This window comes from Chelonia mydas, chromosome 6 (genome assembly GCF_015237465.2).
Source record: "Chelonia mydas isolate rCheMyd1 chromosome 6, rCheMyd1.pri.v2, whole genome shotgun sequence".
Taxonomy (NCBI): domain Eukaryota; kingdom Metazoa; phylum Chordata; order Testudines; family Cheloniidae; genus Chelonia; species Chelonia mydas.
The window spans coordinates 1,324,993-1,343,608 of NC_051246.2; the positions used below are offsets into that span (position 1 = coordinate 1,324,993).

Here is an 18,616-nt window from a genome sequence, read left to right on the forward strand (position 1 = left end):
CCTCTGCCTCAGCAAGAGAGAGCGCTTTGCTGGTGCTTAAACTGTGTGTCCGCTCCCGGCCACCCCAGCCGGTCGCCAGCCCCAAAAAACTCCTCAGGACTCTGCCAGCCCAAACCTTGCCTTGCCGGTAACATGCAGCGAAGCCCAGAGCTCCCCAGAGACTCTCACCCTCCCATTGGACACTCATAGAAACGATTAAGTTCACTGCCTCCCAAGAGCCTGTTAGTGTAGCTGAGGTCCCACACTTCATAACACAGCCCTGAGACGGTTAATAGTGAAGCTAAGAAGAAGTTTGCTAATACAGAACAGAGAGTTCGGTGTGCTGCATGATCAGTTATTACACTTACGAGATTATTTATGGGGGTACAACCTGCACTTGTCACAGACGACAGGTTCTTTTGCGGGCGGCTACTTATTGGTGATACTAAGCAGAGAGAAGAGAAACAGGAAATGGTTAGAAATAAAAAAGCTTTCTAGTGTCTCAGACTAACTTCAGGCAAAGATTGTAACTTGCTAAACAGCTGTCTCAAGTACATCAAGCTACCAGCATCGCCAGCCCGTCTGGCAGGAGGATCCAGCGTTCACAGAACTAGAGGGTGCTGTTCCCTAAGTGATGGATAACTAAACTGTCTCGTTGCTCTCCTTATATTTCCCAGAGTTCACGGTCTGCTTGAAAAGCCAGGAAGCCCTCCTGGGATTCAGACTCCAGAGTGTCCCCTACTGTGTCACCAAGCTGTTTCTTCCGCCACTTGTGAGCTTGACGTTACATGTCAATGCACTTTCACTGTCCCCTGCCTGTGATCAAGCGAGGCAGGCAGGTAACTCCACGTTCCTTTGTCTAGGACAGGCTTGTTTATCAACAGCCTCCAAAACAACGTATTTCTAGCCGACGTACAGAGCTCTTTATACACAACCCGTACATACATCACCCAAAAACATTCATGGCCAGTGAGTCTCCAATTTTCATATTATACCTTATGACACTGTTTTGTAGTATAATATATGGTCCGTTGATTCAACTGTCTTATACTTATGCATATTGATTTCTTCTATAATCCCAATTATATTTGTCTGTATTAACTAAAGCAAATGGTGATGAGAACTCTTTCCATTCCACTAGTATCTCTGGAGGATGTTAAACAGAAGCTACCAAAGTCAGACATTTTTAAATCAGCAGGTCCAGATAAGTAGTATAAGGGCCCTACCATCAATCAAACCCTAACCCGCCCCTTGACTCCTTAGCCCCGCCCCTTGACCCCTTAGCCCCACCCACTGGAAGTCCCGCCCCCATGGGTTATTACTTCCGGGGTCAAGGCTGCCACATGACCGGAAGCAAGGTGTGTCATGTGACACCCACCCCACCCCTTTAACTCCACCCCTTGACCTCTGCCCCCCCACCGGAAGTCCTGCCCCATGGGGTATTACTTCCAGGGTCAAGGCTGCCACGTGACCGGAAGCAAGGTATGTCATGTGACCCCTCTAACAACTCCTCCCACTGCCCTCTACCAATCACGATGGGTTTCGCCCCTGTAGGACTTCCCCCCAAGAGGAGCTTTGACCAATCAGGGCGAGTTCCGGAGCGGGGTGTCCTCTCCGGAAGTGGGTCTTGTGACCCCTCTAACAACTCCTCCCCCCACCCCGCTACCAATCAGGAGGGGTTTTGTTCCGATAGGACCAAGAGGAGATTTGACCAATTAGGATGAGTTCCGCGGGCGGGGTGACCCGTCCAGAAGTGATTCGTGTGACCCCTCTAACAACTCCTCCCACCAACCTCTACCAATCAGGCCGGCCTGAGAGCAGATTTGACCAAAATAGGGCAGGTTCTGGGATGGGGTGAACCGCCCAGAAGAGGGGCGTATGACCCCTCTGCCAATCAGAGCGCAGCACCATCACCACATAAGGCCCAGCGTCGGGCAGAAGAGGCTGTCTTTTACCAAGAGTGCGTGTTTTAGAAATCGTGGAAACATGGACTCCTTCACCACCCCCGTGAGAACTTCAGACTTTGCTTTAGCCCCGAAGGCCTTTGGACTTGTATGGAGAAAGCGCTACATCAGCGAGAGTTCTGAGGAGGACCCTTTGGCCCAGCCGTTGATGGACACACCGGAAACCGACCCTGAAACCCGGCTGCTTGTGAGGCACCGCGATGAGCGTGATGGCCTCTTGTTGTCCACCCCCCGAGAGGTGGAAGGTGATCATGGCTCGGGGGAGTTACGGGCGGACAAGGTGAATGAAAAAGACGTGGCTCAGGTAAATAAATGTTTAAGAAGTGACGGTCGGGGTGGGGGTGTGTAATGGGGGGGTGGGGGGTGGGAGGGCTAGGAACCAGGGATTGTGTAAATCAAAAACCAAGCAGTGGTGTGCTTACGCTGTTTCTTTTTTGAAAAAAAATCTCTCAACAGCTCGATGATGCCTTTCTGGAGGCCTTTGAGAACTTACACATCGGTAGCCCTGTGGGAGTAAATGTATCATGCATCAGCTGTTTTTGCTCATGTCTGAGACACAGATCTCAAGAGGAAAAGGACAAAATGGAAGAATGAACAAGCACAGACACCCTCATGTTAGGAGTCATGGCGTCCATTTTTACAGGCGGTTGTAAAAGGTTGTGTTAAACCAGGCGATTAATAAAACTTATTTAAATGTGTTAATATGAATGTTGTCCCCCACCCACACTTGTGTTAGTAAAAGATGGTACCAGTAACAGTTATGTCTCCACAGGCGGCTCTGTTAAAGAAAATATATTACACCCCCGGGGAAGTTGGGAGCTTTGGCGGGGTGAACCCTCTTTTTCAAGTGGCCAAAAAGCATAGTAAAACTTTAAATGGAAGACAAGTAACAGCTTGGCTTTCAGACCAGGATGCTTATACTTTACACAAACCGGCTCGAATACGTTTTAAAAGAAACAAGACCATTGTTTCAGATGTGGATGCGCAATGGCAGGCAGATTTGGTGGATATGCACCAGTTCTCCAAACAGAATAGCAATTTTAAGTACATCTTAACAGTGGTAGACATTCTATCCAAATATGCCTGGGCCTTAGGCCTAAGAGACAAGACGAGTGGTGAGGTATGCAAGGCCTTTAAAGCTATTTTTAGGGAAGGGCGTGTGCCTCAAAAATTACAAACTGATCGGGGGAAAGAATTTTTAAACAAACCCTTAAGCAGATTGTTAAAACGGCACGGCGTTCACCATTTTGTTACTAATAATGAAGTCAAAGCAAGGGTTGTGGAGCGGTTTAACAGAACTTTAAAAACTAGGATGTGGAGATATTTTACAGCCCATAACACCTTTCTCTACATCGATGTGTTACCTGACTTTATAAAGAGTTACAACCAGAGCTTTCACAGAACTATACATACCAGACCCGCTGATGTTAACCCTTCAAATTCTCTGAAGGTATGGAAAATGGTTTATGGCGATGGTTTTAAAATAAAACCGGTTGTTGCCCCTTTTCGAAAAGGCGACCATGTGAGACTATCTAAAACCAAAGGAGCTTTTGAAAAAGGTTATGAACAGACATTTACCGATGAGATATTCATAGTGGATGAAGCCTTAACCACGGGTCAGAGACCTGTATACCGATTAAAAGACTACGAGGGTGAGACAGTTACTGGATCTTTTTACCCTGAAGAATTACAAAAAGTAAACCCCAAACGAGACAGGATTTACAGGGTTGAAAAAGTTCTAGCGGAGAAAGGAAAAGGGAGAAAAGAGCAACTACTGGTAAAATGGTTGGGATGGCCTGATAAGTTTAACAGCTGGGTGAAAGCTTCTCAACTCTGTGACATTTAGACGCAAACAACAAACAAACAAAAGTTATTCCTCCCCGCAAAGTCAGAGAAGATGAGCGACGGCGGGTTTTACATTACTTTGCCCAGCAACGCCAGCTCTGCAGTTTTTCCCCAAAACGTCAGCTCGAACTTTACAATACGGCTAATTAAGCCCTTGGATCTCCGGGGTGCCTGGGAGGTGGGGTTAGTGGAAATACAATACCGGCACAGCTGGAACACTATCAACGAAGACACCCCTTTTGAAGTCACCTTTGGAGATATGGCATGGAGTTTCATCCTACGACGACGTTATTACGCGTCCATACCCGAATTACTGGATAATATGAACAGTATCATAGCTCGTCACCCCGGACCGCCTGAGATGGTCATGAACTATGACCCCGTGGGTAGAAAAATTAGACTTAAATCCGCTGCTTTTACTTATATGTTTTCTACCAGCGGGGAGCTAGCTAACATTCTGGGCTTGGGCCCCAAACACAGCGTCCAAAAATTCCCTTTCTCGGCAGACATTACAGGGGGTTTTAATTCCTTGTATCTGTACACGGATATCGTAGAACATCAGTTTGTGGGGGACTTTTCTGTTCCCCTGTTACGTTGTGTCCCCGTCCAAGGAAGGAACAACGAGTTTGTCACCATCACCTACGATAAACCTCATTACGTCCCTATCAGTAAACACCACATCGACACCATTACCATTGAAATAAAGACAGATCAGAACAAAAGCGTCTCATTTCGCTTTGGCAAGGTGATCATCAAGCTACACCTGCGCCCCCGGAGAGAGCGAGTTTTCTAAAAAAGCAAAACAGTATTATGGCGATCCTAAAAAATTACGGCAACCCCAACGTCTACAGAAACTATTACAAACCCCAGGCGGGATACGCCCTTCCTGGATATCATGGGGCCCCCGTGATGTATGGGGCAGGCGTGGGTGGAATATTCCGTAGCCTCTTTCGAAAAGCCGTACCGCTTTTGAGGAGGGGGCTAGAGATTATTAAACCCCACGTAAAAACCGCCGCTCAAAACATAGCTAAAGATGTGGTAGGTCACGTCTCCCGCGCTGTTCTGGAGAAGGTGGGGAACACAGCTTCACAGGAAGGATCGGGGCTGATGTACATTAAAAGGAGGAAGAAGAGAAAGAGAAATGCCTCATACCCGCGACGCACAGGTCCCCCGAAACCCTTTAAAAGAAGGGCTTTGACCCGCAGGGTCGGCCATAAGCGAAAGTCCAAGAGGAAGCCGGGGCGAAAGAGGAAACACTCGCCGGCTGATACGAGAGATATATGTTAATCAACATGGCTTTCGTTCACTGCGGGTCTGAAGAGTGCACCAAATCCGAACTAGACTCATTCCAAACAGCCCCTCCGCAGACCAGCATTGAGAAAAGCATCTCCATCGAGGTGCCACCTCTGTCGGCCCTTACGGAGTCTGCCCCCATTGACTTTTTTATAGCAGGGAATGGCGCAGATTATATGGATTTAAACAACACACTGCTGTACCTGTGTTGCAAGATTGTAAAAGGAGACGGAACTGAACTCGCCGCGGACGCCGAGGTGGGCCTGGTGAATTACCCAGTGGCCTCTATGTTTAGTCAGCTGGATGTCACGCTCGGAGACCGTCTTGTAAGCCAAAGCAACAACTGTTACCCTTACAGGTCCCTTATAGAATCGGTGCTCAATTACAGCAACGACACCCTCGCCACACAATTTTCCGCTGGCCTCTTTTACAAAGACACTGCCGGACAACAGGAAGACACATACTTGGATGGCGAGAATCTAGGGTTTGTGAGGTGTGCAAAGCTGACCGCTCAAAGCAGAACAGTAGAGCTTCTGGGTCATCTACACAGCGACCTGTTTTTTCAAGAAAAACTATTGTTGAACGGAGTGGATGTGAAAATTAAACTGATGCGCAGTAAAGATCCTTTCTGTTTAATGGGCAGCGGAACCGAAGGCTTTAAACTGCGCATTCTATCAGCATCCCTTTTTGTGAAGAAAGTACGTGTGGCCCCGAGCGTTCGTCTGGGGCACGCCAAGGCCCTGCTTACTGCTAATGCCAAATACCCCGTGGACCGTGTGGGAATGAAAGTGTTTAGCATCCCTGCGGGCAGCAGGGTCAGTAACCAGAACCTGTTCTTGGGCCAGTTGCCCAAAATGCTTGTCCTGGGGTTCGTGGATAACGATGCCTTTAGCGGAAGTTACGCTAAAAATCCCTTTCATTTTAAGCATTACGATATTAATTTTGTGGCCTTGTATGTGGACGGTGAGCAGATACCGACCAAGCCTCTGCAACCAGACTTCAAGGCAGGACCCTGCATGAGAGAATACATGAATCTGGTACAGACGGCCGGTAAACACATGAAAGATCGTTCTCTGTTAATCAACCGTGAGGAGTTTGCACAGGGTTACACCATGTTTGCCTTTGACCTGTCCCCCGACCAGGAATGCGCTGATCACTATTCCCTGATTAAAACTGAGAACCTGAGAGCAGAAATTCGTTTTGGGAAGGCTTTAACCATTACCGTCAATATGATCGTGTATGGGGTTTTTGACAACGTCATAGAGATAAATCAGAGGAGAAATGTTCTGTTTGACTACATGTGAACATGGACACCGTGCAGCTCTCACGTGTCTTATCAACGGACCCTTACACAAAAAAGAATTTCTTAGACATGTTTCCCTGCGATTGGCTCCCTGGCGGCAAGCTGTCTCAGAGACCCCTAGGTTTGGTGGTCAACACGCATCCACACAGCCGACCGGGTGAACACTGGCTTCCCGTGTATCTGGTGGAGCGTAACCTTGGAGAGTTTTTTGACTCATACGGGCATCCCCCGAACAGTGTGTTCTTTCCTAAAAGCATTATGAAATTTTTAAACAAAAATGCCACAGACATTGTGTTTCACAACAGACAATTACAAGACCCCAGCTCCGTCGCCTGCGGCTATCACTGCGTGTTTTTCTTACACCATCGTAGCAAGGGTTTATCTTTGACCAGATTTTAAAATTGTATTCTAATGACTTAGTGCAAAACGACCGGATGGTGATGAATTTTGTAAAAAATAAATTTAAATACTTGGCCATGCCTAGCCTTGCTCAAAGCATGTTTCAACAAGCCCAGACATGCGTATCTTGCAACGATTTTCATAGTCATGTTACCCAATAAAGCACCCCAGGTGAGGGGTTTAAAGACAATCGATGTTTGGCGTGGTTTTTTAAAAACAAAACAAAACACAATGACCCAATTCAGAAATGTTTTATTTAAAGCAAAACATTACTGGTTTTAAAAAAAAAATAGAACGTGAAAAAGATCACAAACTGAGCCATTCGGCTCTTTTAGCCAATTTTCGTTTTTTAGATGGCAAAAAAGGGGTCACTGTTTCTTGGTCCACACCGGTGTCGGTGATTGAGGCCTTGAGGCATTCCAAAAGATCTCTGTTGGTCGCGTTGCCCATGACGGAAGATGGTATGTTCAGTTCCGCCATGGCATTCATAAACACATCCCATCCTTTAGGTACATGTCTGCTAGGAACAGAGCGCATCTGGGTGACGGCCCTGACTAAGTCGAGCATGTTAGAACCATTAACCACAGAGCCTTTGTACACAAAGGACCCTTTATCGGTCCATGAAGAAATGTTTTTATCTTGGCCCAGCTTGTTTAGCAATACTGATGCATTTTTCTTATAACGCTTATTCACGTTATCCAACACCTCCTGAGCAACACAGTCTGAGGCCTTTGGTGTTTCAGAGCGTTTGGCAGTCACACTCTGTTCCTGTTCTGGTAGAAACAGACTTAGTTTTCCTTTGTCCACATCGCTCTGCTTCACGTACGTTAGGTCCCTTTGAAGCAAGGTGCTGTAAAGTTTAGCCTTTTCATATTCACCTAAGTCAGTTCTTTGAAGAACAGATTTCATTTCAGCATCCAGTAAGCGTGTTGCGGTCGTTCTGATATTTTCCTCTGCCGGAGGGGGAGCACTTAATTGCTCCAACTGCCGGCTGGGCACCGGGTACATTTTTTCTGCATACTCCATTATCGATTAGTTAAAAGCCCCGTTATCAGAGGGATAGCAAAACTTAACAGGGGTCTGATAAACCCCCCAGACTGCTTCACCAGACGCTTCTTTCTTTTAAGTGAAACCCTTTTATTACACAAAGTTTTTATAAGCGTGTGTTTCTTTTTCAGCACTTGCTTCGGTGTTAAAGGTATGTTTCCTTTTAAGGTGTTGACCGCTATTTCTGAGATGGCTGCTACTAGATCGTCAGAGGCCGAGCACAGTATAGCCCTCCTTTGCTGTGGGGACGATTTGCTAAGCAACTTTAAAAGGCCCAGGTTTCTTTTCACGCAGCTAGACATGTTTTCAGTCAGCAACCCCGGCTGCTAAAAAGGGGTCTTCCAATAATTCATCTCTTTTTATACCCCTGTTGTTCTTTTTAAAGTATAAACTGCCGGCCAGTCTGGAGGGAAAAGACCAGTTCTTAGCCTATAAGCTTCTGGTGTGGAAGCATTTAAATCCACCACCAGGTAGCCATAAGGCCTTTTGGTAGCATCCTCAAAAGCTTCTAGAAAGAACTGAGCTTTGCTGGGGTACATTTGCCGAGCGAGTGTAGCAATTTGTAATCTGTCCCTGGGGTTTTTGAACAGAACCATGTATTTTGTGTTTAGGTTAATAGTGCGACTCTTTTTTCCCTGGCAAAATACGTTCTGAACTATGTACATAATGCTCAGGTTCCTGTGATGCACGTACTTGGTAAAGGCTTTCTTGATTTCATCGCTTTCACAAGCGGAGTTCATCAGATCTTCTATGATAATCATGTTCACTTTATTGGTAGGAAACAAACGGTCACCGTCAAAAGCATCAGGCAGACCCTCCACAAAATTGATAAAGGGGTATTTACAGAGCAGTTCTTTATACAGAGGTTGCCAACAACTGTAACACCACACAATATTCTCAGGCGTAACAGACAATGTTTGTTTGGCATTATCCAATACATTTTTTATAAAGTAACTTTTCCCGCAGTTGCTAGGCCCCGCGAGAATTGCAGAAAAGGGGTGTTTCCACCTCGTATCCATTTTTCAAAAGCCGTAGGGCAGGGTTTTAAACCCTTCTCCTAGGACCCTCTTGTTGTAAACGACTTTCTGTGTTTTTTTAAGGGTTTTTGTCTCTATTTGCCACTGATTTTTGTTTCTTACAATAGAGGGTTGCTGCACCTCTATCTTTTTTGAGGGGTTCTCTCGCAGACCCGTGCAATAGTCCAGGACTAGATCTTTCAAACTGTCAAAGTTGATCTTTTCACAGTTTGCTACGTTCAGGGTAATACCTTTGACCTTCATACAAGCCTTTCCTCCCGACAGTTTATACCCGTATGTTTTTGGGCCTGCCGACACGAACTCGGTGATGTGTTGATCTGGTGGGATCTCGCTCGTGAGGTCCCCTAAATAATCCCCCAGAGGGGGATTCCAGGCCCCCTCCCTTTTCACAAATATCACCGAGTCAGTGTCATGGTACAAGCACCGCTCTTGCAATCCGTCTAGGAGGCTGTATAGTTCTAAGCGGGCATAAGCGGTGGTGAAACAGGCTATGAAAACATTGGTATTGCCAGAGACAGAATAACGGTCTTTTGCATGCTTCCAAGATACGCACGCTGGTTCATCGTCGATAAACTCACAGGATGAAACCTCGTAGTTGGGGGAAAATAGGTACTGAAAGAGTTCGTCGGGGTCTCTCACGATGCTGGTATTGGGTAGGTTGGTTCTTTGGCCGAATTTACCCCACAGAGAATTTAAAAACAGTTTAGCAATTTGGCGTTTAGCGGGGTTTAGCCTGATCTCATGTCGGTGTAAAAGCACGCCTTCTTTCTGGTAGAAATCGTTAACATACTTATTTTGTTTGTCTTCGTCTGTGCACCAGCTGGGATACCCTGAAGCCTCTTGTTTCTGGCGGAGGTGTAATTTTATGTACTCCGAAAAGAGTTCATCAGATTTTTCATTAAAATGCCAGATTTCATAGATTTTAGCCACCACGTACCCCTTCGCTATGGCTGCGTTCAATTCCACAGTGCACCAAGTCCCCAGGATGGCCCTCTCCTCATCAGTGTGGGTGCACGTCTCCCGCTGCTCGGTTTCCGCGCAGGTTCGGCATAGCGGGAACATAAGCTTGCCGCCCACTCTGACAGGTAACAATGGGAAAAAGAGGCCTCGTGGGGGGTACACTTTAACTTTTGCAATTCCAAAATAATTTGCAAGGGGTCCAAATTTGTCATAAACTATATCGGGGTGCCCGATAGGGTAGTCTTTGGTTTTGTTTACAAAAGGGTACAAGCTGGTAAAATCATAATAGTGGATTTCTTCGCCGGGCTTAGGTTTATAATATAGACGGATGGCGTTCGTCCTCCCCCCAAAAAGAGCATCCCTAGGCATGAGAGGTTGGGGTAACTGGGCTCGGTTTAAAAAGCTCGCAAGCTCCCTGTCTGTTTCTTTCATCACCACCCACTCGTGCTCCCAAAGAGTCCTCACTACAAAACCAAGCCATTTTAGATAGTCGGTCTTGAGCTGCGTCTTGTAATAAAGAAACCCAAAAGTTGTACCCATCATAGGGTTTTGTGCTTTTTCACAATGACAGGCGACACAGCCGTGAAAAAAACACCCATTAAACTCAAAGGCTGTGTATACCCTGTCAATATTGGCATAACCGTCTAAAAAGTAGGGGCCTACCTGTAGTTCCCCACCCTGTAAAGCGTGCCGTATTTGTATATTTTCTTTTTGAGAGATATACAACAGCCACTGGATAGATGGTGTCAAATATCTCTTTTTCTGTCTGTGATAGTTGTCTGGAGGGAGAAGAGCTACCGTGTTAGGCTCCAAAAACATAAACCTGTACATAGCCATGCAGACGGATGCCAGCGTTATGTACTGGAATGGATCTATACACAGTTTTATCTCGGTGAATTTACCGGGTTCTCTTTCTACTAGATCGACCTTCTCCGTCATATTCATAATTTCTTTTCTGTATAGGATACAAGCCTGTCTCAAAATTTTTACATCCTGCTGGCAGTAATACGCAAGCTCTTTCTGCAGGTCAAAAGTCTCAGAGCTGTGGTCTTGATACCAGTCGAGAAACTCTGCTTTTTCCCTGGGCATCATGCTTTCTACACCGTAGTGCTCCACACCGCGCATAGGCCCCACATAATTTTGATTTTCTAAAGTGTTAAAAAAATGTGGAAAATATCCTTTGCAACCTTCAAACCCCATTGCCTGTGGGAGCTTGCTAAGCTTCATGGGCAAGAAGTTTAAAGAGTCTATAAAACGAATGCCAAGGGCCTTAACTTCCACACACATTAGTTTACTGCCCTGAGTGATCAGTTCTATGCACATCTTTTCCTTCAGTAACTGTCTAACACAGAAATATGCATCATAACCTTTGGAATTGTGTGCTAGGAACGTGTAGTCCCGGAACTCTTTGCCAATAAAGGTCTTAACAAACATAGAAAGACATTCGTCACCCTTAAATTCCCAGGATTTTTCCGGCTTTAGGGACATCGCAAAAATATAATTGGGAGTGTGCAACCCAGTCTCCTGCATGCATTCAAAATCATAAAAAATATACTTTTCTGATGATTCGGGCTTTCTAAGGCTGTCCATAAAACAGAGGTGAACGTCTACATCTCCAACGATCAAACCCTGACACTGCTTACAGCGCCTCCCTTTACACCTGTGCCGCTTGTCCACGTACGCCTGACACTTATCGCACAAAGTTTTAGACAGGCATTCAACTTGGTTTTTTGACGCACAGTTGACATGTCTGTCTAAACACTCTTTGGACCGACAATACAGTTTACAGCTAGGACACCTCCGCTGCACACCCATGTTGTCAGAGCATGTTGCGCTCAAGCGGAGACGGCAACGATACCTGCAAGAATGGTCGTGACTGTACACCGTGTGGCAAAACTCACAGTAATTTTTTGCTCCGAACAACTTTTTCACATCCAGAACCCCATAATAATGTTCATTGTGCAACAGGATGAAATAAGTCTTAGGGTACACGGGGCCCCCCGTTTTAAAAAAACCCCAGCCACCTTTCACCGCATATAGCACCACCTGTATGTTAACTCCTAAATGCTGTTCAAACTTTGCTACGTCACTGAGCAGAACCTTTTTTTGATCTGACCACCCCAGTTTCTCGTGCAACTTTTTCGCCTCTGCTAACAATTCTGCATCCGTAGGTTTATGACCGGCCATGACGGCCAAGAGCCCTCCCGCAAAACATAGATTGGTACCGGTGTAAGTCAGGTCTACTAAACATTGTCTCTTTTTATGAATAATCTGACTACTAAGGATAGAATTTAAAACTCTTCGAGCGCCCCCACCCCTATTTTTTACAACTGTCACAACGAGGCGCAACGTCCCATCGAGATGCAATTCTCTATTGCTCTGAAGCAGCTTTGAGGTCTGGTTTAAGAAATCCTCAGCGGACAGCTCATCCCTAGTTCTTCTGACTGAAAACAAAGGGTTAGTTAAACGACGGCTCTCTAAACGTAACTGTACGTAATCATCAGGGCCTACCCTACCATTAACGTCATCAAGAACTAGCTGTATCCCTCTGTGTATGGCTTCAACAGCCTGTTGAGCTGAATTTATTTGCTCAAGATGGACAAAACGAAACTCCTCACAATACACCGACCCCCCAAATCTAGGTAATTCACGTTGCCAACTTCTCACTCTCTCCATATACACCTCTGCATTTTCAGGGTTACTTGGGGGTTCCTCTACGGAACCATCAATGGTATCTTCTCCGTCAGATACTAATTGAGAGTCAGACTCTGAGACGCCTCCGTGAGGGTCATTGGGAGTCGATGGGACTCCGTCTAGAGAGCACTCTGGGGAATTTTCTAAACCAGAGTCTGATTTCGCCTCCCCATTTTCAGACATGCCAGTTTGAGAGCCTCTGGTAGGGGGCATCTCTTTTTGTTTTTTTCCCCTCATTACCTCTTTAGCCCTTTTTAAAATTTTTACAGCGACCCTGGCCTGGAATTTTTTGGCAGCCATCTGTTTATCCCCCAAGCGCCGTCCGCCCTTTTGTTTACACACGAGCTGACGTGCACCCTAGAGGGTACCCCTTTCCACACCTAGTCATGCCTGATCAGAGCCACCCTTTCCAGCCCCCCTTTCTTTTAGGCCCCCTGAGGATTCAGCGTCCATCAGTTTTTTGAACAAAGCGTCTTATTTTTTCCAAATCTTTTTAGAATGCCGTAGTTTTAGACCCCCGAGGATACAGCGTCCATCAGTTTTCTGAATGAAGCATCAAACTCTTCCCAAATACTAGAATATGGGGGATCTTTGTCAGTCCTTAGTTTTTTATTCACAACCCCTAGAGCGCCTGCTCTGGGTTTGTGAATGTGTGTGTTTCTGCACACATTCAGAGCCCCTAGAGTGCCTACTCCGGGTTTGTGAATGTGGACGTTTTTGCTCACAGTTTTCTCAGGGCTTGGTGCGGCGGTGGCCACTGAGGAACTGGAGTTGTGTTTGCATGGTTGCAATACCTTGGCATCGCAGGTGTTTTCAATCCTTGTTTTTTTATTCACAACCCCTAGAGCGCCTGTTCCGGGTTTGTGAATGTGGGCGTTTTCGCTCACAGTTTTCTCAGGGCTTGGCGTGGCGGTGGCTGCTGAGGAACTGGAGTTGTGTTTGCATGGATGTTTTTTACCAGGGTGTTTTGTTTTGTCCTTGGGTTTGACGTAAATGAGGTTTGGACTGGGCTGATGCTTCATCTGCACTCTTGTGCTGTTTTGCGTTGCTAAAGGTCTCAAAGCAGATTCCTGGTTCTTTGGTGGTTCTCGGGGAGGGGTCCTTGTAGCTCCCACTACAGCCTTGTCAGAAGGGCTGCATATGCCTGCTTGGGACGGGGGGGGAAGGGGAGGAAAGCATTTTACAAAAACGTAACTTTGCCAGCTTTCTCACCCACAGCTATGTATGTACTTAAAATACAAAACCTCATAAATTAACCAGACTAATAAGCAAAATATATTTACCCGGCTTCATCCATCCATCTGTCACTGATACTTGTGAATTTTTCTTTTCAATTGTCTCTTTCCTTTTTCTTTTGAGCATTTTTACCCGCTCATGTTTTGACCGTGCTGTAAAGCAAACAACATTCTAATAAAACACATGAAACTGTCTAGTAAACTTTAAAATAAAATAAAAAAATATCCATTAGGGTGTTTTTTCTATTTAAAAAAGTCATAGCTTTAAAACAAAATAATCCATTTCAGGCTGTACAACAAACACAGGTTTTGAGTTTATTTCTACCACTTTGAAAACAACCCCCACAAATATTTTTTTTTAAAAAATACATCTCATTTTGCAAAGTAAAAACCCTGTTAATTGGAAACACACCATCACCACCAGTTTGTAGACATATACTTTTTAAAAACCACCTATGTTTTACACACACACACACACACAGAGTTTAAAACACTGTTTGCAACAAAATACTTTTCAATAAACCCACATGCTTTTAAAAAGATCCCTGGTTGTTCTGGCCCCCGCCCTGCCCCAGCCATGTGTGCTTGGGGTCTTTGGGGTAAGAAAAACAAGCCAAAATGTTAGTTAGTATTAGCTCCCAAATCCCTATTCAACCTATGTAATACCTGAAGTTATTAAGCACAACTACAGTTAAAAATGGTTTTTACCTTGGCCTGGTGATGAACTGCAACTTAAAGTTACTGGCTCCATGCTAAACAGATCACACTGCAATAAAGATATGCACCATTATTTACTAAGATAGCATGGCCAAAAAACGGCATTATATAATATATATATATTTTCAGAGTTAAAAAAAAAAAAACCAGGGAACATACCTCCACTTGCAGCCCAGCAGCAATTCAAGAGAGTTTCTGTTGAAAGAGACAGTCTCCAAGCTACCTGAGGTTTTGGGGTTTTTTTACACCATCCTAACTCTTTTGTTTCAAAATAGTTAGCAGGTTGATTGGATCACCCCTCCCTAGCATTCCCTTTTGTGATCGGGGGTGGGGAATAAGTTTTTCTGCACAATTGGGCTGCTTTTCTTTTTTTTCTTTTTTAAGTTCAAATACTTTTTGTCCCCCCCCCACCCCTCCTCCCCGTAGGGCCTTCTTACAGTAACCATTTCAAGTGAGGGGCCCTTTGCAGATATCAATGAATGTCTTGGGGCTTGTTTTTGTTTTTAAAAACATGTTCTTTCATGCTTAAAGTTTGGTGGGGCGGGGGGGGGGGTGATTTCTAGAAAAAGTGCCCCATGGCCTTCAACCAACTCCTGGGCCATATTTAAACTGGCCTATAGCGTTCCACCAACTCCAGGGGTTATATTTAAACTGCCCAATAGCATCTGCAAACTCCTGAGGTTTTATTTCATTTCATATTAATCAGAACTCACCATCCTCACCCACCCACCTCCCTTACTATGGGTGCACCCCCATCAAAATTAACCTTATGGCAACAAGGGTGAGTAATCACAGTCACCCTGGCTATTCAGTGAGGGGGGTGGTTAAACCCGTTCAGTTCAACAGAATAAGTCAACTCTATTGTACTCAACCACATGTCTGAACCATCCCTGTTTGTTTTATTGTAAACACATTTTTAGGGTATTTTTCCCCCTCCCACAATATACATTTCAGCTTTTTTTTTTTGCTGTAAATGGGTCTCTCTTACACAAAAGACACAAGAGCTAGGTTCTCACAAACAATTTTTTTTTTATTTAAAAGACATACAGCTCCTTGAAAACAAACCAAGATGCTCCATTAAAAAAAGAAAGAAAGAAAAAAAGACTTTAAGCTCCCTTAAGGGCCAGAGACCTTTTAACAGAAATACAAATAGTCACAAAGCCCTTTTCAATAGATTTTTTTTTTTAATTTACAGCTACCAAGTTTTATATCGCATGTTTGGCACCTCACCATTTTCTAACTTAATCCTTTTAGATCTCTTACAAATAGCCTTTTTCTTAAGCAGGGTTCTGTAACTTTTTGTGCGGACCAGACGGTCAATATAACGCTCTAAGCAGGCATCTTCTGGTTTGGTCATTTTCTTTAAAACATGGTCAGGGTTTCCACTGAATTGCACAGCATTTATCAAGGTCACCCCTTGTGCTAAATGTTCTTGGGTTAGGCACAGACATTGCATAGCATAACCTATGGCAATCACAGTGTTTAATAAGCTTTCCAAACACAGCTCAGCACACAGGTCCCGGAGCTGGCAGTTTATATCCACTGAAGTCCAAGTCACACAGTCATGGTGCCACTGGCCTGGTGCATCTATGACACAGCCCTAACCATCTTCAAAAAGCTTTTCCCTAAGACAGTGATTAAGAACAGAATAAACAGCAATGCATACAATAGTCCGCATGACTTTGTTACGCTCACGACGTGGCACTGGCTCAGTCAGTTCCATGCCAAGCCTCCTCCTAAACTCCTCATAGCCGTCATCCTCGGAGTCCTCTTCAACATTTTGTATCGGCGTTGAGCAAAAACAAGGGGGGCCCGGTTCATCTTCGCTGCTTGGTGCAACGCTGTCCAGGGTCTCCGGGTCCTCTAGAAAGGCATCATCGAGCTGTTGAGAGATTTTTTTCAAAAAAGAAACAGCGTAAGCACCCCACTGCTTGGTTTTTGATTTACACAATCCCTGGTTCCTAGCCCCGTTACAACCCCACCCCGACCGTCACTTCTTAAGCATTCATTTACCTGAGCGTTCATCTTGTCCACTAGTGACTTCCCTGAGCTGCGATCACCTTCCTCCTCCCGGGGGGTGGACAACAAGAGGCCATCACGCTCATCACGGGGCCCCATAAGCGGCTGGGTTTCAGGGTCCGGGGTATCCATCAATGGCTTGGCCAAAGGGCTCCCCTCAATCGCCCCCTCCTCCTCCTCGGAACTGTCGCTGATGTAGCGCTTTCTCCGCGGTTTGTTGAAGGCCCTCGGGGCTAAAACAAAGTCTGAAGTTCTCACGGGGGTGGTGAAGGAGTCCATGTTTCCACGATTTCTAAAACACGAGCTCTTGGTAAAAGACAGCCTCTTCTGCCCGACGCTGGGCCTTATGGGGTGATGGTGCTGCGCTCTGATTGGCGGAGGGGTCATACGCCCCTCTTCTGGGCGGCTCACCCCATCCCAGAACCTGCCCTATTTTGGTCAAATCTGCTCTCAGGCCGGCCTGATTGGTAGAGGTTGGTGGGAGGAGTTGTTAGAGGGGTCACACGAATCATTTCCGGACGGGTCACCCCGCCCCCGGAACTCATCCTAATTGGTCAAATCTCCTCTTGGTCCTCTCGGAACAAAACCCCTCCTGATTGGTAGCGGGGTGGGGGGAGGAGTTGTTAGAGGGGTTACAAGACCCACTTCCGGAGAGGACACCCCGCTCCGGAACTCGCCCTGATTGGTTAAAGCTCCTCTTGGGGGGAAGTCCTACAGGGGCGAAACCCATCGTGATTGGTAGAGGGCAGTGGGAGGAGTTGTTAGAGGGGTCACATGACATACCTTGCTTCCGGTCACGTGGCAGCCTTGACCCTGGAAGTAATACCCCATGGGGCAGGACTTCCGGTGGGGGGGCAGAGGTCAAGGGGTGGAGTTAAAGGGGTGGGGTGGGTGTCACATGACACACCTTGCTTCCGGTCATGTGGCAGCCTTGACCCCGGAAGTAATAACCCATGGGGGCGGGACTTCCTGTGGGTGGGGCTAAGGGGTCAAGGGGCGGAGTTAGGGTTTGATTGATGGTAGGGATCTTATACTACTCAGATAACTTGCATCCAAGAGTCTTAAAGGAGCTGGCTGAGGAGCTCGCTGGACTGTTAAATGCTGATTATCAGTAAATATTGGAGCACTGGGGAAGTTCCAGAAGACTGGAAGAAAGCTAATGTTGTGCCCATTTTTAAAAAGAGTAAACAGGATGGCCTGGGTAAGTAGAGGCCTGTCAGCCTGACATCAATCCTGAGCAAGATAATGGAGTGGCTGAGACGGGACTCGGTTAATGAAGAACTAAAAGAAGAGAATTTAATTAATGCAAAGCAACATGGGTTTACGGAAGAAAGACCCTGTCAAACTAGTCTGATATCTTTTTTTGACGAGATTACAAATTGATTGATAAAGGTAATAGTCTTGACGTAATATACCTGGCTTCTGTAAGGCGTTTGACTTGGTACCTGGCAACATTTTGATGACAAAAGTAGAACGATATAAAATCATCACGGAACACATTAAATGGATTAAAAACTAGCTAACTGATTGGTCTGAAAATGTAACTGCAAATGGGGAATCGTCATCAAATGAATCGTTTCCAGTGGGGTCCCGCAGGGACGGTTCTCAGCCCTATGCTATTTAACATCTTTATAAATGACCTAGAAGAAAACATAAAATCATCACTGATCAAGTTTGCGGATGACACAAAAAATTAGGGGAGTGGAAAACAATGAGGAGGACAGGGCACTGATTCAGAGTGACCTAGATCACTTGGTAAACTGGGCTTAAGCCAACCCTGCATTTTAATACAGCGAAATGTAATGCATGTCTCTGGGAACAAAGAATGCAGGCCATACTTACAGGCTGGGGCACTCTATCCTGGGAAGCAGTGACTTAATACATTTGGGAGTTGTGGTTGACAATCAGCTGAACAGGAGCTCCCAGAGCAACACGGTGGCCAAAAGATCCTGGGAATCTGGGCATAAACAAGGGAATCTCATGTAGGAGCAGAGAGGTCATTTTACCTCTCTATTTGGCCCTGGAGTGATCGCTGCTGGAATCCTGTGCCCAGTTCTGGTGCCCACCATTCAAGAAGGATGTTGATAAATTGGAGAGGGTTCAGAGAAGAGCCATGAGAATGAT

The 18,616-nt window shown here is 45.8% G+C and overlaps 2 protein-coding genes across 3 annotated transcripts; both read right to left on the reverse strand.

Annotated features, from left to right (window-relative positions):
* Nucleotides 1-7,850: 7,850 nt before the first annotated feature.
* Nucleotides 7,851-14,866, reverse strand: LOC122466445. Of its 2 annotated transcripts, XM_043550001.1 has the most exons (3): nt 14,465-14,866; nt 13,805-13,909; nt 7,851-13,665 (listed from the first exon to the last, which is right to left on the reverse strand). In XM_043550001.1, exon 3 carries the CDS (start codon nt 12,819-12,821, stop codon nt 8,853-8,855), a length of 3,969 nt encoding a protein of 1,322 aa, XP_043405936.1. In that variant the 5' UTR covers nt 12,822-13,665; nt 13,805-13,909; nt 14,465-14,866; the 3' UTR covers nt 7,851-8,852. The 2 variants fall into 2 exon arrangements, with proteins under 2 accessions (XP_043405936.1, XP_043405935.1); XM_043550000.1 differs by having other exon boundaries at nt 7,851-13,909.
* An 893-nt stretch (nt 14,867-15,759) lies between these two features.
* On the reverse strand, nt 15,760-18,191 carry LOC119566280. The gene is made up of 2 exons (XM_037898758.2): nt 16,487-18,191; nt 15,760-16,355 (listed from the first exon to the last, which is right to left on the reverse strand). The coding sequence occupies exons 1-2, from the start codon at nt 16,877-16,879 to the stop codon at nt 16,074-16,076; spliced, it is 675 nt and encodes a 224-aa protein (XP_037754686.1). The 5' UTR covers nt 16,880-18,191; the 3' UTR covers nt 15,760-16,073.
* Between the last annotated feature and the right edge of the window lie 425 nt (nt 18,192-18,616).

Coding starts and splice junctions, on each gene's coding strand:
- LOC122466445 (XM_043550001.1), bottom strand. CDS start 12,821: ATGGCTGCCAAAAAATTCCAGGCCAGGGTCGCTGTAAAAATTTTAAAA.
- LOC119566280 (XM_037898758.2), bottom strand. CDS start 16,879: ATGACCCCTCCGCCAATCAGAGCGCAGCACCATCACCCCATAAGGCCC. Junction 16,356..16,486: donor TGGACAAGATGAACGCTCAG/GTAAATGAATGC, acceptor ATCTCTCAACAG/CTCGATGATGCCTTTCTAGA.